At 30.5% G+C, this 23,519-nt stretch overlaps 1 protein-coding gene across 27 annotated transcripts in view; it reads left to right on the top strand.

The window, feature by feature from the left end:
• The window catches only part of LOC139517636 (myb-like protein X), a 65,928-nt gene extending 47,197 nt beyond the window's left edge, over window positions 1–18,731 (top strand). For 13 of the 27 annotated variants that reach the window (XM_071308880.1, XM_071308885.1, XM_071308882.1 and 10 more), the window contains 6 exons: window positions 1,139–1,234; window positions 3,198–3,427; window positions 4,497–4,636; window positions 5,015–5,209; window positions 7,612–7,668; window positions 14,992–18,731. In XM_071308880.1, coding sequence (XP_071164981.1) covers window positions 1,139–1,234; window positions 3,198–3,427; window positions 4,497–4,636; window positions 5,015–5,209; window positions 7,612–7,668; window positions 14,992–15,176 — 903 coding nt within the window. In that variant the 3' untranslated portion in view covers window positions 15,177–18,731. Of the gene's footprint in view, window positions 1–1,138; window positions 1,235–3,197; window positions 3,428–4,496; window positions 4,637–5,014; window positions 5,210–6,700; window positions 6,767–7,611; window positions 7,669–11,227; window positions 11,255–11,385; window positions 11,412–12,532; window positions 12,570–14,991 lie in introns of those variants that run through there. The other 14 variants (XR_011663172.1, XR_011663173.1, XM_071308891.1 and 11 more) reach the window with 10 other exon arrangements.
• Window positions 18,732–23,519: the final 4,788 nt, after the last annotated feature.

Raw genomic sequence — 23,519 nt, forward strand, 5'->3', positions numbered from 1 at the left:
GGTATCAAGATACTGCTGAGAAATACTGTGTTGACTGATCTTTGGCTAAAGCATGTGTTTAGCATTTCATCTTTTATTTATTAAGACACTATGCACCTTACCATAAAATATGAATGTGTTATGCATACCTGTCAACCTGTGACGATGAAAATGCAGGTCATGACCTGCATTGAAGAATCAAATCTGAGGTCATAACACGTACAAACTTTTTTCGAGCTAAATTTCAGTATTTATGGTACATTTTCTTATAATGTATATCAAAGATACCAAAACATCAATGCATGTTCACTTTGTTAAGTCATTTTAAATCTAATTAAATATTATCTCATTAACTTTTAAAGATTTATATAAATTTGTGTAACTCAGTCTTATGTGCTTTACTTTTTGAGAAAAAATACTACATTCATCAAACACTTTTAATGTAATTCTTTTAAAATGTTTGAGACTATTGACTATATAGCCTTTAACCACAATATTTTTCATTTAACAAGGAAATTAGACTATGATAAAATATAGTAATACAGTTAAAGGAAGTATAAATGTAAAAAATAATTTTCAACTTTTAAAAAAAAATTGTATAAAGGTATAAAAATAATGAAAAGTTATTTTTCAATATGTATTTGAATTTTATATTTTTTATGATTTAATCTTTTTCACCCATAAAACGTAAATATAAGGAATAATTTTGAATGGTGACAAATAAGGGGAAGTAACTCTAGTTCAGTTTGTAAACCAATGGTGCAAATTATTTATGACCTAAAGCTAAGGTAATTGGTGTAAATTAACAGTGCGTTTGACACCAAAGCTGTCAAGTGAAGCCATGCACTTAATGGGTCACTTAATTTGACAGTTGACATAGCTAGATGAACTTCCTGTTCATGGAAGAATTACGAATTTGCCGGTATTTCAAAGGAATATTACTTATGAAATTAATCTCAAGGCTAAGAAATACGGGTGAAATCGGGTCATTTTCGGAATTCCCGCGTTATTTCAATGACGGGTCAGTTGACAGGTATGGTTATGACGACTCATTCAATGGCAAGTTATATTGTGACTGTTACTTTTTAAAGTTTACCTTGGAGATAGACTGACCCAAGACTTTGAACAGCATTACTTTTAACTATCTTTTGTTTTTCAGGAATATCACCAAAAGTTGGAAAAGTCTGCAACAAATGCTAAGAAAACTGTAGAAAGTAGAATTGATCATATAATAAAACAGAATGAGAAACAAGAGGTAAATACTTTGGAATTCGTCTTGAGAAGAATATGCTACAATAGTTTTACTAGGGGAAAGCTTTGTGAATGAACTTTTGAAAATAAATAAGTTAACGGTCATTATTTTTATAAATATAAGGAAATTTAAACATCCACTTGTAGAGCTATCCATCACGCTCTTCTGTTTTTTTTTATTTCTATTTATTCTTTCTTATATGGTTGAAAAACAATGAGAACTTTATGCTCTGTTATCGAAACCAGATTAAATTATTTGATATTTTACCAAACCCTTCAAACTGATAAAGTTGCATGAAGTGTCATTTAAAAAGCTCTCAATCTCTATATGTAATTTCACCTGTCTAGTTTGTATACCGGTAGGTATTATATTGACAGTAGAAAAATACTGTAAATGGATTTATGTACTGTTCCTTTTCTTTAGTATATTGTATGATGTGGATGGTTTTTCTTTTTAAAATAACCAGTATTTACTTTAGCTAACACTTCCTTGATTTTTTTATGTAATAAACTTTTCTAATAATTTAGTGAATTTAAGTAGACTGACATTACATAGAGATAATTTTTATCTTAGGTAAACATGTATGTTTTGATGGTGAATTTAGGAAGGCCCTGTGTCAAGTCGGGAGCCTGTAATGCAGTTTGTCTTTTGTTGCAATGTTACATATTTGTTTTCTGTTCATTATTATGTACATAAATTAGGCCCTTTGTTTTTTCATTTGAGTTGTTTTACATTTGTCATTTCGAGGCCTTTTTAGCTGACTATGCGGTATGGGCTGCTCATTCAGTTGAAGGCGTACAATGACCTATAGTTGTTAATTTATGAGTCATTTGGTCACTTGGCAATAATAACACATCTTCTTTAACATACTTAAGTATTATTTGGTTTATAGTTATTATGTACTGGTGCATACAAACAATTGTAATGATGAAAAACTTACGTTTTGGCAAATACTAAAAATCTGTGTGTTTAATTTAACTAATTACTGGTATCTTAGGCCCCTAATGCATATGATTGATTTCAATAAAAAGTTATTAAATTTTTGTAAAACATTTTATGAGATATAAAGTGTTTTAACTTGACTCTCTGTTAAGGTGTTTCATTTAGCATTTAATATATATTTGAAAAAGGACAGAATATAATTATCGGGTGAAAAAGTTTTATTTTATACTGCACCAAATATTTGGGAAATTAAAATCTAAAAGGATGGTCACCCTCCCTCAGTCATACGACAATCGCGATTATGTATGGAACATTAATTATTTCTATACTACCCTACAGCATGACAATTATGAAAATGCTGGATACTTTTGATTGAACAGGGATACAGGCGCGCCTTCTATCTGGTAAATGATGTCATAAAGGCGTGCAAAATTGACGAACTTTTCCGGTGAAAGACATGATTCCAGAAATGACCTATTTGGCAACAATAAGACAACAAATATGGCATAAAGGGTTGAACTTAGTTTCAAAGTTGTTTTGGAGAACTTGCATCGCAGTTAAAAACTTGCTGTTTTAACATTGTAGCCTTGACAGTTGATATAGGTTCCTTTGAACCTTTTTAATATAGTATGTAAAACAAAAAATTACAAATATTAAACTTCAATACAGAAACAGAATTCAGCCTCTCAATCAATTTTTGAACTTGGTCAATAAGGAATATTGACTTTCTCCATTATACAAAGGAAGAAAAACCACTTGTGTTGACTTTCCTAATAGTAGGTTATAGTGAAATATCACAAACTTTGGAATGTTAAATAGTTGACTATCGAAATATAAAGATGGGTTGTTTCAGTAGCAAATATGTAAGTAAAATGGTTATGAAAATATGTTTAAAAACTATGAATTTCTAAATCTATTGATGAATAACCAGTTCAATGTGTTAATTGAAGAAATTGTTGAGTTTAATAGAAAAAATTATTAATTCATCATTCTGATATTTAATTCATTTATTTTCATCTTAAAGGTAGTAGAAAGGGAGGAACAAGAAAAGTTGGACAAGAAGATTTCTCATCTTGCTGAGAAAACTGAGTCTGTGTTAGATAGTGTTCGTCAGCAAGCCAATGAAAGTGTAACTAGTGCTAGAAATTTGAATAGTAGTCTGGAGGAAGAATTCAGACGCGAACGTCAGGATAGACTGAAAAATTATAGATATGGTAATAATAGGGAAAAGTCATGGCTTTTGGAACAAGAGGCGTAAGTAGAAATAAATGTACAAAATAGAAACTTATTTGGTATTTCTGTAGTTACATTAATTTTTTAGTGAATTTATTTGGCTTTTGTTAAGGTAGCTATAATGCAGGAAAAACAATAAATTGAAAAATTGCTTGGAGACCAAACTATTCCAATATTGTGAAGCTTAATGTTTTGATTAATGCCTTTAACTGCTATTTATAGAATAATGTTGTGTTTAGCATGGAATTTTTCAAAAATAGTAGCATTAGTTAAAGAAACTGGGCATGTATTGACTTACTTACTTGAACATTATATACTATTGACCATCAGGCAATGAAATGCTATTCTCAAAATATTTATTTTTTACTCTATTCAAAAATAAATAATTTTAGATATCAACAACATTCTTACAGCAAATAATAAGAAGATGTGGTCTGAGACAACTCTCTGTCCAAGTCATAATTTGTAAAAGTAAACCATTATAGGTAAAAGTAACAGAACTTTTGTTTGAACCGAACAGCAAGTTATAAAGGGCCCCAAAAAAATTAATTGTAAAACCATTCAAACATAAAAAACTGTGAAACGAGATCACTTATGAACCACATCAAGAAATGATATCCAAGTACCGGTATAATAATTTGAACAAAAAATTTGATAATAAAGAGAATATGATGTGTTGCATTTCCCTTGGTACTCAGTATATAACCCACTATCTTTAATAAAATTGATTTTGATAGGAAGTCTAATCTTTTTTGTTTTAATTAATCAATTTTATTGCACCTTTAGGAAGTCTAATCTTTACTGAATAAAATTTAAGTTTGCAGAGCTGAAATACTTCATACAACATGTATTTTAAAATTGAATTTTAAGGCAAGTGCTCTATTTCAAACTCAATAAGCTACATTAATGCTGTATTTTTTAATTGAAAAGAAGTATGATAGGAAAAATTAATGCAATTCAAATACTGGATAAAAAAAACCAGCAAAATTCTGATTTTCCATTTCAATATATGTTTATTAAAGTGACAGCTTGGTTATTTATTAGTTAAAACCAGCCAGAAGTAAATGACAAAATTTTATCATTATTTCAGAATGGATAGCAGACAATCAAGAATGGATGAAACTGAAAAGGAGAGAAAAGCAAAACATAAAGAATGGATGAGAAAGAAAGATGAAGAATCAAGGAAAAAATTAATGAGGGTTTATGGACCAACACCTGTATTTGATACATGTAATTTGACGTTATTTGTGTCCTCTTTATACCATGTACTGGTTTAGTTTCAAAGCTTAATATGGTGATTTAAGAGTAGGAGTAAGCAGTAGCTCAGATTAAAGAATTGAAGTTCAATAATTTTACCACATTTTAAGCCTTAACAGTAATGTTCTGGTGAATGTATTCTCATCTATTGTAAGTTCAGACGGAGGCCTATCCCACAAGTCATGTGTAAAATTCATAAGTTGTAGTTTTTTCCTTTATGGTCAAGATTAATTGCATGAAATTTCAAAAATGTTTGGAATTTATTTAGGTTTCAGTTTATCAACTTCTCAAATATTCTTTTGTTCATTTCTTTTTATATTTTTTCTGTATTCTTACTATCTGTTGTTTCAGCTTTATCCAAGAGAGGTGCTCCATTTAAAACATCAACACCCAAACTTATGAATAACTCCACTAGAGCATCTCCACGACCTAAGTCAATGGCATCATCCATGTCTACATCAAGGTCACGACCTCAGGACCAAGAATTAGAGGTCCATATGACAGAATTTGGAATGAGAAGGGTAAAAACAGATGACTACTCTTTTGGTATGCATGATTTAGTATGCTTAACTAATAGCATGAATGACCTATTATACCAGGTCATTTGGCAGAGAATTGTTCTAGATATAAATCTTATCTGTATAGAAATGGACTAAATGTGATTTTTTTGTTGTTGAAAAAGTTGTAACAATTTGAAATTTGCATTTAAAATCAGTTGTTTTTACCATTCTCCAGTTAAATATATGTTTGTTACATATTTGGTGTAAATAAAACCTATTTGAAATGCCCTTACTTTAAACAAAGGTTACAAAGAACCTAGTGACATCTGTTATAATTGTTTCTGGAAATATGTTTACCAGTTGATGGAAGTTTTGAAATCAACTGTTCTAAAAACATGCCTGATTTATTCCCAAAATGTTATGTAGGTTACTTTAACTTTAGTCCAGTGTATGCTATGAAGAACAAGATCACAAAATTGATTCAAAAGAGAAAAAAATAAGGAGTTACCATTTGGATTTTATTTTACTGGAAATACATGAATAATACATATTAGAGTTTTGTGAGAGAAAAAAAGCAGAATAGCAGTATTGAAGCAAAAAACATGGTACAAGAAATAAGTCTCAGCACTTCACTCTGTCAGGTTCAAAGTGAAATCACAACTCTCCAGGATTTTAAGAAGTGTGAGTCTTGTTATAAAATCACCTCATTTCATATTTGAAATATGAATCTGCAATGTTTCAATTTTTTTCAAATTCAAATATATTTAAATTGATGATGTACCACCAGTTTTTGATAAAACTGCTGAAATGTTAACACATTTGGCCCTCACATTTATAAACAATTATACAGGGAGTTATATAGGATGAATGGATTGTGAAGAAAGTTATTGACTAGTTATAATTGTTTTATTCTAAGTTTTTTTTACAGGAAACAATGACGTTAAGATATAATGCTTTTGTATCATTCTATCGCTGCTTGCATTTAAATATATATACACTATTACTTGAATTAGTTAGTTAGCATGAAACAATGGGGTATTTTGTTAGAATTTAGAATCCAGCTACACTATATATGAATTAATAAACTATTGTTGCTTAAAAGGTTAATACTTACATCTGTTAGTTGAAAATTTTGTTATTATGAATTCATGCATGTAAAAAATGAAGTTTTAATTAAATTATTTGTAATTCATCAATTTTAAAAATTAACAATAAACTTGTGTGTTTGAGTTTGCATGTACAAGTGAGTAAGTAAATCAGTTTTAGATTTAATATAAGTATAAAATTCTAGTTTTTTTTTTTATTGTTGTACCCAATAGTGATATGGACTATAAACTTAGATACAAGGGTCAATGCATTAATTCAAATGTTATACCTATTAACAATAAATTGAAATTATTTATTTTACAAATTACTTAAACACTCATTATACTCTTTAAATTGATAAATAGAATTGTTATCCATGGTCATATTGACAAATTCTTTACACATACCGGTATATTGAAATAAGAAAGTATTTAAATTTTTCTTTCTATAGTATATGTTGACAGAAGTCATCCCTAGTGACAGAGCTATATTTGCCACAGCCTTCAATTATTATTAGGTATATAATATTTAAATGCAAGCAGTGTAGTTATGTATGGTAGTTAGTATATGTAGATTGCTTCAAAGATTGGTTAAAATTTAAAAATATATAGTTGATATGATAAAAAATACTGGATTTATATATATATATTATGATTCCATTAACATTATATATTTCAGATTTTTATAAGAATTTTAAAAATATTTACAAACAAGCTTACAGTTTATTTCTCAAAATTTCAGATTGTGTTTTGTAAGAGACTGCTATATATTTCCTAAGACTATTTTATTACCAATCTACAGTATAAGCTGAACTATTTGTTTAATTAAAGTAACAATTTTAAACTATTAATTTAAACTTTTTCTTAACATTGTTAGAAATTTTAGCACTTCAATTTTATATGTGATTACCCATTTTCTGTTGATTGAGGAAGAATTGTTGAATATCAGGTTTACTGTTTCCCACCAAATCCACAAAAAAGTAGGAGCCCACAAATAATGATGGGTCCACAGCACTCATGATAATTATATTTTAACAGTAAGCTCAACCCTTTCAGAATTGATTTTGAAAAGGGACTCAGAATCAAGTCTATTAGGTTTATCAGGTTTTATTTCCTTTTCACCTGAAATTTTAATGTACATCTCCTTATTTTTTTTCCCAATCATATAACTTTATGAGGTAATTAACAAGATTCAAAATTATGGAATCATAGAAATGTCATTCATTTTTCCTTAGGATTTTGTCTGAAACTGTGTCTTCATTACTAATCTGTATAAATCCAGAGTTTTGTTAAGATCATCAACTTGTCAAACCTAAGTAACATTGTAAGACTATGCCTAACCACATCATGTTTATAATTACAGCCAAAATGAGCACACCAAAATCACGTTCCTATATGAGACCTGCGGGTGTATTACCAGGTACATTTATATGCTGTCACTGCTAGCACAACCTAACATTAGCTTTCTCTGTAACCTTGCTTGTAGCTATCTTTGTTCATCTGTATTGTATTTGATAAGAATGACTTTAATGTGTTTATGCAGTGGGTAATCAATGGTTGGAGGGTTGTACAGGTTAACATTACATACTTCCTATTTAATTAAGTAATAAGAGTAGGTCAGTTATTCAGAAATCTTGTGATGTTTTATAGTGTTATTTCTGAATGCTGTTCATTTAGGTCACAATGACAATAATTTTTCACTGTTTAGGATCACTTCCAAAGAGCCCATGAGGATAAATACATGTTTTCTAGTTTGGTATTACATATTGAACTTACTTTAAATAAAGCTAATACTAACAATGACCACTGTCCTTTTCTCGATCTTGATATCTATATCACTAATGGAAAGCTGAATACTAAAATTTATGATAAAAGGGATGATTTTTCATTTCCTATCGTTAATTATCCGTTTTTAGATGGTGACGTTCCCTTGTCACCATCTTACGGTGTTTATATATCTCAACTTGTACGATTCGCTCGTGTATGTAACAATGTTTTAGATTTTAACGAGAGAAATGTATGTACATTTGTGTATTACTGAAAAATTATTACACCAGGGTTTTCGATATCACAAACTAGTCAAAACATTTACTAAATTTTATCATCGGTATAAAGACATCATTTGTAAATATAGCTCAACATGCAGACTTCTAATACGTTCAGGTATTTCACATCCAATTTTTTATGGAAATATTCTTTATAAAGCACAAAGGTGTCAGTATTCACCTCAGAAACTTACAAAACCTTTGAATAGACTTATTAAGAAGGGATATAATTACGATACTGTTGTCAAGTCATTAAAGATTGCATATTTTGGCGTTAATATTGAGTCACTGATAAGGTCTTTGCATCGGAAGTAAACACATTTATTCTAAAAACAGTTGTTGGCATGACACGGGTTATGTTCTTCTCATATATGTTATGATGGTATGATACTAAACCCCTAACGGGAAGGATTGTGCCTGATGTTCATATGATGAAATCATAATCTTTCAGTCAGTTTAATTGAAGTCTGGAGCTGGCATGTCAGTTAACTGCTAGTAGTCTGTTGTTATTTATGTATTATTGTCATTTTGTTTATTTTCTTTGGTTACATCTTCTGACATCAGACTCGGACTTCTCTTGAACTGAATTTTAATGTGCGTATTGTTATGCGTTTACTTTTCTACGTTGGTTAGAGGTATAGGGGGAGGGTTGAGATCTCACAAACATGTTTAACCCCGCCGCATTTTTGCGCCTGTCCCAAGTCAGGAGCCTCTGGCCTTTGTTAGTTTTGTATTATTTTAATTTTAGTTTCTTGTGTACAATTTGGAAATTAGTATGGCGTTCATTATCACTGGACTAGTATATATTTGTTTAGGGGCCAGCTGAAGGACGCCTCCGGGTGCGGGAATTTCTCGCTACATTGAAGACCTGTTGGTGACCCTCTGCTGTTGTTTTTTTTTTGGTCGGGTTGTTGTCTCTTTGACACATTTCCCATTTCCATTCTCAATTTTATTTCTAGTTTGGTATTACAGTCCATTTCATTCAGACCTATAAGTACTGATAATATTAAAAGGTTTTTACATATTGATACTGTAACATATCAGCTGTGAGTCACAATATGAAGCTTGTTTGCAAGTGAGCACAGCAAATGAGCTTTCAAGACTTCATATTGTATCTAGCAACTGATGTTTACAGTGTCTACCAATCAATTCATAAGCTTTTATTGGGGCTGTTTTCAAGAATGAAACAATCTTTTTTTCTTTCTTATACTAGTTAACCAAAAGAGGACTTGTTACTTTTTAAAAAAAATTCTCACAGTTGGGGTAAATATTGTAATGTTTGTGAAAAGTGCAGGTCAACGCTATAACCAGTAAGCCAGTCTCAAATACAACTGACTTCACAATGTCAAGGTATGGGATTTTACTAACAGCTGATCAGGGTGATGTAGCTGCAGTAAAATGGTACATGTATTTCACTATTACAATCCTTTCAGTTAATAAAGAATAACTTTTTGGTCAACATGGCATTAGATAAGTTTTACCTCTAAGAAGACAAAGTGATCAATATGTCTTTCAATCAAATTATCCAGTTTTAGTCCAACTTGACACAACAGTAATTGAAGTGAAACTGAGGGATGCTGTTTTAGTTTAAATGCATTAAAATAATTTGTTTTTCCTAACAAAAGTTCCAATGGAAACTCATATCTTGACTTACATCTAGAAATTGACAATGAGGGTCGATTAAAAACAAAACTTTACGACAAAAGAGATGATTTCAGCTTTCCAATTGTGAACTTTCCATTTCTAAGTAGCAACATTCCAGCAGCACCTGCATACGGTGTATATATCTCCCAATTGATATGATATTCCTGTGCTTGCATTTCCTGTCTTGATTTTTTTGATAGAGGGTTGTTGCTCACAAGGAAGTTCCAAATGGTGAAGTTGAAATCATCCCTTCGTTAATTTTACGGACGCCATCACGAGTTGGTTGACCGTTATGGAATAACTGTTTCACAAATGATATCGGATATGTTCCTTACGTCGTAACTACAATCCCCTTCCCTTTCATAAATGTGACCCACCGAATTAGACTACGTTATTTACAGGATTTGTTATCTCATAAGCAACACTTCGGGTACCACATGTGGAGCAGGATCTGCTTACCCTTCCGGAGCACCTGAGATCACCCCTAGTTTTTGGTGGGGTTTGTGTTGTTTATTCTTCAGTTTTCTATGTTGTGTTATGTGTACTATTGGCTGTCTGTTTGTCCTTTTCATTTTTAGCCATGGCGTTGTCAGTTTATTGTCGATTTATGAGTTTGACTGTCCCTCTGGTATCTTTTGTCCCTCTTTTATAAACAATACTATAATATCTTTTTCTTTTAGAACAAACATTCTGTACACTTTTTAAGTCCTTAAGGAACAAATATTCCAGAATGTTTCTTCCTTTTAGATCTAATACTATAAAGGAACTTCTTTTCTATGAAATCTTGAGTAAGCATTAGCAGCATCAACAATTCTTTATACAAGTATCTCAGTGCTAACTGTTTATATGTTAGTGTATTTTACTTTGCTAAACCAACATGTACAAAAGTGTGAGACAATTATAAGGTGAAGGATGATTTTGAAAAGTAAACAAATAGTTAGAAAACATGACAATATTTTAGATTTCTTGTACATTTGGACCAAATATTCTGATGTCATAAAAAATGTAAACTAATGTCATGAAATGTTGACACAAACAACATCTTGCTTGAAAAACAAAAAAATAATAATGTCTCACCAAATTTGTAACGCTTATAGTTTCATTCATTAACAAATTATCTCATTAACCAATTTACTTTTGTGAAATAAAATCATTACTACCAGGAATGTTGAAATTACTTCTTAAAATTGTCTTGTAAGCAATAATTTACAAGTTATAATAAATTTTTTATTGGGGTGCGCTTGAGGCTTTTTATATCTAATATTTAATGTTTTTTTTCTAATAATTTAGTCTTACAAACATGATGGAATGTTAGGGGTATAGTATTATGGTATAGCACACTGGGATTGTCATAGTGCTTTCATATGTAGTATTAGATCAGATTTGAAGAATCAGCTTTTATACTTGTAGTATTTTTTTCAACTTTTTTTAAATAATATTTTTAATAGATTATAGTAAAGGTGGGTGCTGCTTGGTAAGAAGAAAAACCTCATTAATATAACTAACAAACATGTCAGATCAGTGGAATGTAAAAATAGAAATGGAATTGATTATTATATTTGAATAGCATTAATCAAAATTAAGTTAGATGCATGGTTCTATACATACAGGACTGGTCCAAATCAGTTGTAATGAAATTTCCTTCAGCTATTTTCAGTAAGCCCTTGATCTCAGATAAAAAATGACCATAATACCCTATTGATATAGATTATTCTAGAGATTTTGGTCACATGCCATTTCATATTTAAAACCATAACAGAATACTTTTCCATGAACTACAGATGAACTACACTTTTACAGTCACTAAATTTTTAACAGAGTAGAAAAAAATAAGAGAACTTGATATTTAATGTCCACTGATTTGACAAAAGTAATAGAATATTGAAAAAAAATAGCATGAAATTATACAAAATGCAATTAAGCATTAGTAAAAGTGGCTAAATATGTTTAATATATACACATGCTGTATTTCAAATGTATTTTTTATAGATAGTAAACACACTGCAGTAGATCTTCAATATAATGAACATAGTTTGAATGGTTTTACACTAGTAATTTTGGGGCCCTTTATAGCTTGTTGTTCGGTGTGAGCCAAGGCTCCGTGTTGAAGGCCGTACTTTAACCTATAATGGTTTACTTTTTAAATTGTTATTTGTATGGAGAGTTGTCTCATTGGCACTCACACCACATCTTCCTATATCTATATAGTACATGTATTGCATAATCCACATTCAAGAAAACAAATTTTGAAGAATGTTAAAAAACAGAAAGTCTTGTAATAGAATGAAGTAAAATGCTTGAAAGAATTGTCTGTTGTTCATAATATTAGTGGTTTAAATAAGGTAGAACTTGAAGCTGTAATCATGCTTAAAATAAGTAAAGTAGTTTTTTGACATTTATATTACTTTGTACATAAATGACTTAAAAGAAATTCAAATATTTCGCTAATATGGAATATTTTTGATAAATTGCAAATGTAAGTTTCTTTTGAATGAAAGATTCCCAGGAAAGCATATCTCCTATAGTTTAAAACATTTTATTATTTTTAAGACACTCTATTTTCCATCCGATTTACTGGTGTTACCTAAATTTTAGGGAAAAAATATAGGCTAATAAAGAAATATGTGAAACTGTGAGTAAAACTCCAATACTTGTAGATGGGTTTTTCTCTTTGGACGGGATAGCTTTATTCATATTGGTGTAGGTCACTTTCTGATTAAAAGCTTCTGTTTATCTGGATCTCCACAAAAATTGATGGAAAATGAAATAGAAAGACTTATTAATTCATTTATTAGAATAGGATGATTTGCATTGTATGGTATTTAAAAAAAAAAAAAAAACATTCAATTTATCACTTTGCAATCTTTTCTGAGGGAAAGTATGTGAATTTAGGTTGTTCTTGTAAAATGTCAAAAGATAAATTTAAACTAGCATAGGCTGTTCCCTTCTTTAAAAGTATGTCTTTTCAAAAATACTGAAACTTTTATCTTTTTTAAACTTCTGTGATCAATAATTGGTCAGTGGTAACCTATTTACCCCAGCTATTGATTGGAACATTTTTATACATGTGCATGCTTGCACCTTTTCAACCTAAACATATATATGCATGGATTTAGTTTGATAGCACACTACACACACTTTAGGGACAATGAATATTGTATTTGCAGGCTATGTATCGTTAAAAACTTATAACTTAACATTGAATACCCTCTTATTGGTTTGATTAGCTCTTCAATGTTTCTAAAAGCTTTTGGCTTTGAACATCACTGAAGAGACATTAATTGACGAAATATGCATCTGGTACAGAAAATTTTGTAACATTTATGTTATTATTAATCCTATTTTAGGTTCATGCAGAAATATGCTTCAAACCTAGCAAATTATGAACTTGCATTTATTTGTCCCTCCAACTTTTTTGTCTACACTTTGTATTGGCAACTCCTTTTCTACCAGCTTCTTCTTTATTTTCTGATAGTATTGGATTGTGCAGATATCCTACAACAAAACATAGAGTTCCTAAAATCTATAAAAGAATTAAGGCATTTTAAAATTGTATAGGTTTTGGGGGTTTTCTATAACAAAACATAGACTTACTCATATCTATAACAGGATTAGGTATTTTGTAATTGTAACTTCTCCAAAGCTGTTCTGGATTTCTATGAATCTTTGACTTTATGGCATTGTACACCTTCTATTTTACTCCTTATCTGAAAAATTTGGGGTTTTCTTGCACAAATCATGCATTTTGTGGAATAAAATAGTGTGGAGGGGAGTTATTATGATTAGTGAGCTGTGGTCACAACTTTGTATTTTTTTACTATCGCTATGAGATTTGATGGTATTCAGGAGCAGATATTTCAGCACAAAGTCATGATGCACATCATACCTATAAAACTATCTTAAGTAGGTCAATATTTTTGACAAGTTGATCTAAGACAAACTAACGTTATCTCTTTAAATTAGGTCTTAATTTGATATATAGCTTCCATGTAGGTAAAAAAAAAGCTTATCTTTTCAATCTTTTCAAACTTAAATCTTATTTCAGTATACTTTGGATTTATTATTATTCGTTGGATACCAATTTTCATGGATGACATAGCTATAAGTTAACTACAAATTAAAAGTTTCAATAAAGTACAAATTTTCTATAGGCTTGTGTGGAGATGTTGAAAACATCATGAAATAAAATAGTCCAAGAAAACATATTTGCTGCTCAGTTCATGAAACTTAGTATCCATGAAAAAAAATGAATCTGCAGTAATGCAGAAGGGGCTGATGGAATGCTTCACATGTAGTTGATGTTTCTTTTAGATTCATCAAGATAAAGGTTTAGGATATCCTTTGGTTTATATAGCTATCTTAATTTTATATTGCAGAATTATTCATGAGTTGATTACATAGTTCCCAATGCATATGTCAAAAGGGTAAATTCTGAACATCTTTCAGAATGGGAGTGCTGTACATTCCAGTATCATTTTTTGTCATCAACACAGACTAAGTACTATATCAACAAAATCTTTATTCCCACACAACAAGCAACCATTGAAAGTCATTTTCTCATTTTGAAGACTCGTACAAAATTCCATTTTCATATTTTGTTGGTTTTCTCATACTCTATTGTACATTATTATATTAGAATTGATTTGATACTTTTAAAAAATAACAGCATTGAATGAACTTTACAACATTGAAATTCATATATCAAATTGTATCTCTATTTTATTGTTTATTTTGTAGTTTGGATGCAGTTTTACTGCACATTATTATTTCAGCAGTTAAATATTTTGGTTGTTTAGTAATCCAGTATTTTATTAGGATGTATTACATATTCTAACTTACCTTCAGAAGTGGTACATTTTTTGATTATCAACTTATCTGTATTATTTCTCAATGTTGTAATGACATATGAATGATTTGCAGGAAGAAGACACTGTTCATAATAAAATGTGTATGCTAATAACCACCCTTTGACAGCTAGATAAAGACACAATTTCAGGAGATCTTTTGTAAAATTTTCATTGATAACTAAAGTATCTATCTTTTTATAATTTCAGCCAATTGGACTCCGAAGTATGACGGTATAAACCTACGACCACGAGCTGGATTAGTGTTTGTTGAACCGACAGTTTATGATGAAGTGCTAAAAGAAGAAAGATTGCTCCGAGGGGGTCAAACAAGAAACTCTACAAGAAATTTAACTTTAGAAACAGATAAAATGTTAGAAACTGTAGAATCGTGACAAAGGCAGACATAGTTTTCTATTTAAAGAATTTCATTCATTTCATTTCATATAAATCTTTTAATTTTGATTCTTATTTATGATTGTGACCGATTTTTATCATGAAAAGGTGTTGTGTAATAATTGTCCTGGAATAATTATTTTAATGTAAGACTTTAAAAAGTCTGTTTAGAAGTGAAACATAATATTGCAAGGAAATACTCAACAATTGTTTCATAAATGTAAATGTGTATTCCAATCACAAGAAATTAAAGTGGATTATCTCCCTTTACCTTTGTTCTTGGTTTATAAAAATGTCTTATACCTCTTTAGGATATTCAGATTTCTTTACATAAAAAGTCTTTCATTGAATTTAAATATAATAATTTTTCATTGTTTTCTTTGATTGGCAAGCCTTAACCCTTATAGTTAGTATTATTGTGTCACCTGTTAAAAAAGTTGTAGTGTTTCTTGTTTCATTTTGTTTGTCTGCATTTATGTTTACATCCATCCATAGTTTCTTTTGAACTTCTATGTAATCAGCTACTAAATTTTAAATTTGAATTTAGGAAAACCTATTATTATTATGGACCTCCTACTTAATTTTGATTTCAATGCTTGTTTTTCCCTTGATAAATTATAGTGCCATTCTATTACAAAATTGAGAAAGAATTTTATTACTACATGAAATAGACTAGGTGTTGCACCCAAACTGCTGACAGTATTTCTATCTATCTTTAATAGAAGCTTTAATACAAAAAGAAATTGATCATCTTTTAATTTTTTGTTATGACTCTTGTTTTCAATAGCACACATAAAGATATAATCTGCACAAATGGGGAATAGTTATCTTTGTGATATTGCTTTTTACTTATATTCAACACTGATTGAGGAAGTTGTCACCATTTATCATCAATATGTATTTTATTAGAATAAATGTGAATTTCTTCAATTGTGTCAGTCTGTCATTTTTTTGTGATCACTTGATTTCCTGTTTGGGACAACAACAAAAATGAAACCTATTTAGGATTTTGGCTTTAGAAAATTAAAAAAAAATCCATTTGAATAAAAATAAAGTATTTCTCAAAATAGAAAGCATAATACATCGAAATTATCCTAAAACATTGAAAGATCTGTGTGCCTTTTGTAGTTACATGAATTTTAAAAACTACAATTAGCCAATACATTGTATATGTTTTTTGTCAATATACCTCAATTTTCTTGCCAAATGAAAAAGGGGAGACAATCTTGGTACTCCTAATTTTGTAATAATGTATTATCAACATGTGTTTGCTAATATGACTGTTTTAAAGATTTAACATTTAAATGATCAATGTTGTGTAATTAGAGATATGTTTGAACTCTTTTATCTAAACTTTATTCATCTTTAGATACACAAATTACTTGTTAGTAATTTAAAGCATATCTGTGATATATGATTTGTTAGTTTTGTTTTTTATTCATGTGATATAAAACATTCGTGTGATATAAAACGTCCCGTCCAATTCTATGTGATATACAAGAATTTTTTAGCTTGTGAAATGTTTTGTTTTATGCCTGCATAGCAGTACATGTATGTTGTTCTATTTTGTTTTTCATTTTTTGCTGAAATCAGTAAAAGGGTCACAAAACAGCATTTTAATTTGATACATGATGATCTCTTTTGTATGATAAAGATAATTCATTTTTGATTAATGAAAATTTTAATCTATATCACAATAATTATCTATTAAACTAAAAATGCATAATATCTGTACGATTCACTTGATTGAAATGCAAATGCTGTTAATAACAATTTTTTTTTTAAAGAAACACAATCCGTATATAAACAATACTATTATTGTTACACAAATTAGAATCCTAGTGCATTAGTAATAGTACTTTGTTGTTAAAAGATCAGAACTAAAATATAATGATTTTTATGAACTGTTGCCATGGGAATCAGTTATGTTGTCATTGGTTGATTACTAGTTCTATCTTGTTCTATACGAACCATTTACTATTATGTGTGCCTAGTGCTCATCTAAATTATGTTTATTGATGAAACAAATGATAAAGTAAAGCTTTAAGATTTTTGCTATTCAGATTTTATACAAACATTTTTTTTTTTTATAAATGTGATCCATGGTTTTTCCTGGAGCCTGCAACTTTAGTTGCAGAAAGCTTGACATAGGGAAAGTGATCCGGCGGCGGTGTTAGCTAACTTCTTAAAAGCTTTATATTTTAGAAAGTGGAAGACATGGATACTTCATACTTTGTATATAGATGCCTCATGTTACGAAGTTTCCATTAGTCCCATGTCCAATGTCCTTGACCTCATTTTTATGGTTCAGTGACGACTTGAAAAAAAAAGTTAAGATTTTTTGTAATGTTCAATTCTCTCTTATTATAAGTAATAGGATAACTATATTTGGTATGTGCATACCTTGCAAGGTCCTCATGCCGTCTCTTTTCACTTGACCTTGACCTCATTTCATGGATCAGTGAACAAGGTTAAATTTTAGTGGTCAAGTCCATATCTCAGATACAAAATGTACTATAAGCAACAGGTCTTGTATATTCAGTGTATGGAAGGACTGTAAGGTGTACATGTCCAACTGGCAGGTGTCATCTGACCTTGACCTCATTTTCATGGTTCAGTGGTTATAGTTAATTTTTAGTGTTTTGGTCTGTTTTTCCCATACTGTATGCAATAGGTCTACTATATTTGATGTATGGAATGATTGTAAGGTGTACATGTCTAGCTGGCAGATGTCATCTGACCTTGACCTCATTTTCATGGTTCAGTAATCAAAGTTAAGTTTTTGAGTTTTGGTCTTTTTTTTCTAATACTATATGCAATAGGTCAATTATATTTGATCATTTTTGAAATATTTTATGATATATATGTCAGCTCAGCAGGTTTTATTTGACCTTGACCTCCTTTTCACGGTTCATTGCTTATTGTTAACTTTTTGTGTGTTGGTCTGGGTTTTTTAAACTACAAGCATTAGGTCAATTATATTTGTTGTATGGAAGAATTGTAAGCTGTGCATGTCTGTCTGGTATCATTCATCTTACCTTGACCTCATTTTCATATGGTTCATTGCTCAATGTTTAGTTTTCTTGATTAAAGTTAAGTTTATGTGACAGTTGTAATCATGGTAATAAAACTTTATATTTAGGACTATCAACATAATATCAATGATTAGTAAAGAAGGCGAGACATTTCAGCATGTGCACTCTTGTTTTTTTTATATCAATTGACAAAATTAATTGTATTGAGCAAGTGCTTTATAAGGAAATAAGTGTATCAAATTTTTAAATTGTGACATGGCCTTGTTTAATACTGTTTGTACTTGACCAGAGTGTTTTTCTAGTTGTTATAGTTAATAATGAAGTTGTTATATATTTCAGTTAAAACAACTGAATTGAATCTGTTACATTGCTTTATATGTTTAATTTATCATGTGACTACACTGTTATATATTGGTTATTGTTAAAGGATTGACACATTGCACAACATATAGTTACAAAGTAGTATTATATAGTATAATGCCAAATCAACAAGACAATAAAAATAACATATTTTTACAATTCTTTATTTGTTTATATATAGTGTTTGTTGAGCCTGTGAAAGGGAAAGTGATTAGACGGCAACGTTAACAACCTTCTTAAAAGCTTAATATTTCAGAAGGTAGAAAACCTCCTATACTTCATACTTTGTATATAAATGCCTTATGTTTTAAAATTCCTGACTGTCATTTCTCCATTGTTCTATTGTCTTTTACCTCAATTTCATGGTTCAATGACTATTTGAGAAAAAGGTTTTTTGTTATGTTAATATCTCTCTTATTATAAGTAATTGGACAACTTTATTTGGTATGTGCGTACCTTGTAAGGTCCTCATGCCTGTCATAGTTTTCACTTGACCTCAACCTCATTTCATGGATCAGTGAACAAGGTTAAGTTTTGGTGGTCAAGTCCATATCTCAGATACTATAAGCAATAGGTCTAGTATATTCGGTGTATGGAGGGACTGTAAGGTGTACATGTCCAACTGGCAGGTGTCATCTGACCTTGACCTCATCTTCATGGTTCATTCAGTTATAGTTAAGTTTTTGTGTTTTTATGCCCCACCTACGATAGTAGAGGGGCATTATGTTTTCTGGTCTGTGCGTCCGTTCGTCCGTCCGTTCGTTCGTCCGTCTGTCCCGCTTCAGGTTAAAGTTTTTGGTCAAGGTAGTTTTTGATGAAGCTGAAGTCCAATCAACTTGAAACTTAGTACATATGTTCCTTATGATATGATCTTTCTAATTTTAAAGACAAATTAAACTTTTGACCCCAATTTCACGGCCCACTGAACATAGAAAATGAAAGTGCAAGTTTCAGGTTAAAGTTTTTGGTCAAGGTAGTTTTTGATGAAGTTGAAGTCCAATCAACTTGAAACTAAGTACACATGTTCCCTATGATATAATCTTTCTAATTTTAATGCCTAATTATATTTTTAACCCATTTTCACGGTCTATTGAACATGGAAAATGATAGTGCGTGTGGGGCATTCGTGTACTTTGGACACATTCTTGTTTTTGTCTGTTTTTCTTATACTGTATGCAATAGATCTACTATATTAATTTTGGTGTATGGAATGATTGTAAGGTGTACATGTCTAGCTGGTAGGTGTCATCTGACTTTGACCTCATTTTCATGGTTCATTCGGTTATAGTTAAGTTTTTGAGTTTGGGTTTGTTTTTTCTAATACTATATTCAATAGGTCAAATATATTTGATGTATGGAAATATTATATGATCTATATGTCAGTTGCGCAGGGCAGGTTTTATTTGACCTTGACGTCATTTTCATGGTTCATTGCTCAGTGTTAAGTTTTTGTGCTTTGGTCAGTTTTTATGCCCCACCTACAATAGTAGAGGGACATTATGTTTTCTGGTCTGTGCCTCCTTCCGTCCGTCAGTGAGTCCGTTCGCTTCAGGTTAAAGTGTTTGGTCGAGGTAGTTTTTGAAGAAGTTTAAGTCCAATCAACTTGAAACTTAGTACACATGTTCCCCATGATATGATCTTTCTAATTTTAATGCCAAATTATAGTTTTGACCCCAATTTCATGGTCCACTGAACAGAAAATGATAGTGTGAAGTTCAGGTTAAAGTTTTTGGTCAAGGTAGTTTTTGATGAAGTTGAAGTCCAATCAACTTGAAACTAAGTACACATGTTCCCTATGATATAATCTTTCTAATTTTAATGCCTAATTATATTTTTAACCCATTTTCACGGTCTATTGAACATGGAAAATGATAGTGCGTGTGGGGCATTCGTGTACTTTGGACACATTCTTGTTTTTGTCTGTTTTTCTTATACTGTATGCAATAGATCTACTATATTAATTTTGGTGTATGGAATGATTGTAAGGTGTACATGTCTAGCTGGTAGGTGTCATCTGACTTTGACCTCATTTTCATGGTTCATTCGGTTATAGTTAAGTTTTTGAGTTTGGGTTTGTTTTTTCTAATACTATATTCAATAGGTCAAATATATTTGATGTATGGAAATATTATATGATCTATATGTCAGTTGCGCAGGGCAGGTTTTATTTGACCTTGACGTCATTTTCATGGTTCATTGCTCAGTGTTAAGTTTTTGTGCTTTGGTCAGTTTTTATGCCCCACCTACAATAGTAGAGGGACATTATGTTTTCTGGTCTGTGCCTCCTTCCGTCCTTCAGTGAGTCCGTTCGCTTCAGGTTAAAGTGTTTGGTCGAGGTAGTTTTTGAAGAAGTTTAAGTCCAATCAACTTGAAACTTAGTACACATGTTCCCCATGATATGATCTTTCTAATTTTAATGCCAAATTATAGTTTTGACCCCAATTTCATGGTCCACTGAACAGAAAATGATAGTGTGAAGTTCAGGTTAAAGTTTTTGGTCAAGGTAGTTTTTGATGAAGTTGAAGTCCAATCAACTTGAAACTTAGTACACATGTTCCCCATGATATGATCTTTCTAATTTTAATGCCAAATTATAGTTTTGACCCCAATTTCATGGTCCACTGAACATAGAAAATGATAGTGCGAGTGGGGCATCCGTGTACTATGGACACATTCTTGTTTTTAAAACTAAACAATTATAGGTCAACTATATTTGTTGTATGGACGAATTGTTAGCTGTACATGTCTGCCTGTCATGGTTCATCTGACCTTGACCTCATTTGCATGGTTCATTGGTTAATGTTTACATTTCTTGGTCAATTTTAAGTTTATGTGACAGTTGTAATAAAGCTTTATATTTGGAACTATCAACATTATGTCAATGATTAGTAAAGAAGGTGAGACATTTCAGTGAGTGCACTCTTGTCTTGGATCTTGCTTAGTTTATTTTATAGTTGTAGTTTATATTTAGGAATATTACCATACAATCAATAGTTAGTAAATAAGTAGAGATATTTCAGTGTAAGCACTCTTGTTTCTGAAAAACTTCAAGCAAAATCTGACACTTATCTTAAATACTCACAATAAAACAATCATTTATCTAAATCAGTAAATGGTATATTAGTGCTTCCTTCTTTGGTCTAATCAAGTAGTGATAAAAAGAAGAGCCCTGGACAATATTAGGTGACAAGTGGAGAGTTCCACAATTTATTGCTTACATTATAAGAAATAAAAAGATATGGTATGATTACTAATGAGACAACTCTCCACCATAGATCATTTGATGTAGAAGTTAGGTGTATAGGTCCACTGTACAGCCTTCAACTAGGAGAAACACCCATACCGCATAACATGGATTTCATGCTTTCATGAATATTGTCCCCAGGCGAGGCTACAATATCAACCCCTATCCAACTCTCAAATTTCTAGAATAATTTTCTTTGTAGTTTGGACATTTTTTCTCCAGTGCCTCTGCTTGCTTTACCTTCTTTTCCATTAGTGTTCATTTGTTATCCCCTTTTTATATTATGTTTGTTATCTTGCAATTTTTTTCTTTACTACTTTACACATACGGCACCGAATGATGTAGAAGGTCTGTAACTTGTTTTTTTTGTAAACAGAGGTGGATTTAGAGGGGCCCCAATTACCAGTACCAATTTATAATTTTTTAAAGCATGGGATGAACAAGTACATGTACAGAAACGGCTGACCCTGGTTGCCCTGGGTACTCTTAAAAATTGATAACTAATGGTCGATTGGAAAACCCATTTATTTATTTTTTAAATGTCCTAATGTGTACTGTAAATATAACTTGTCAAGGAAATGACATAAATTGTTAAAGTAATATTTTAAATTGGAGTTATGTTCCTTTGTTCATAATTGTAGTTGAACCAACTATAACTATTGACTCCAATGTAGAGTAACCAAACGTACTCTTCATTGCTCACAGATACATTTTGATCTCTTAGTGGAAACACTGCTTGTGTATCTCTTTATTGTCTTCTGTCTGTTATCCTTTTGTTATTTTCAATGATAATATCCTTTTGTAATTTTCAATGATGATATCTTTCATAGTGTCTTCTGTCTGTTATCCTTTTGTTATTTTCAATGATGATATCCTTTTGTAATTTTCAATGATGATATCTTTCATAGTGTCTTCTGTCTGTTATCCTTTTGTTATTTTCAATGATGATATCCTTTTGTAATTTTCAATGATGATATCTTTCATAGTGTCTTCTGTCTGTTATCCTTTTGTTATTTTCAATGATGATATCCTTTTGTAATTTTCAATGATGATATCTTTCATAGTGTCTTCTGTCTGTTATCCTTTTGTTATTTTCAATGATGACATTCTTTTGTAATTTTCAATGATGATATCTTTCATAGTGTCTTCTGTCTGTTATCCTTTTGTTATTTTCAATGATGATATCCTTTTGTAATTTTCAATGATGATATCTTTCATAGTGTCTTCTGTCTGTTATCCTTTTGTTATTTTCAATGATGATATCCTTTTGTAATTTTCAATGATGATATCTTTCATAGTGTCTTCTGTCTGTTATCCTTTTGTTATTTTCAATGATGATATCCTTTTGTAATTTTCAATGATGATATCTTTCATAGTGTCTTCTGTCTGTTATCTTTTTGTTATTTTCAATGATGATATTCTTTTGTAATTTTCAATGATGATATCTTTCATAGTGTCTTCTGTCTGTTATCCTTTTGTTATTTTCAATGATGATATTCTTTTGTAATTTTCAATGATGATATCTTTCATAGTGTCTTCTGTCTGTTATCCTTTTGTTATTTTCAATGATGATATCCTTTTGTAATTTATAATGATGATATCTTTCATAGTGTCTTCTGTCTATTTACTCTTTCTTGCCTTCTCTGTTTGTAGTTTTTGCGTGTTTTCTGTTATTCTATTGTGGTTCTCGCTGTTTGTTTCTC

The sequence above is a fragment of the Mytilus edulis genome, chromosome 3 (genome assembly GCF_963676685.1).
Source record: "Mytilus edulis chromosome 3, xbMytEdul2.2, whole genome shotgun sequence".
In the NCBI taxonomy this organism is placed as follows: Eukaryota; Metazoa; Mollusca; class Bivalvia; order Mytilida; family Mytilidae; genus Mytilus; species Mytilus edulis.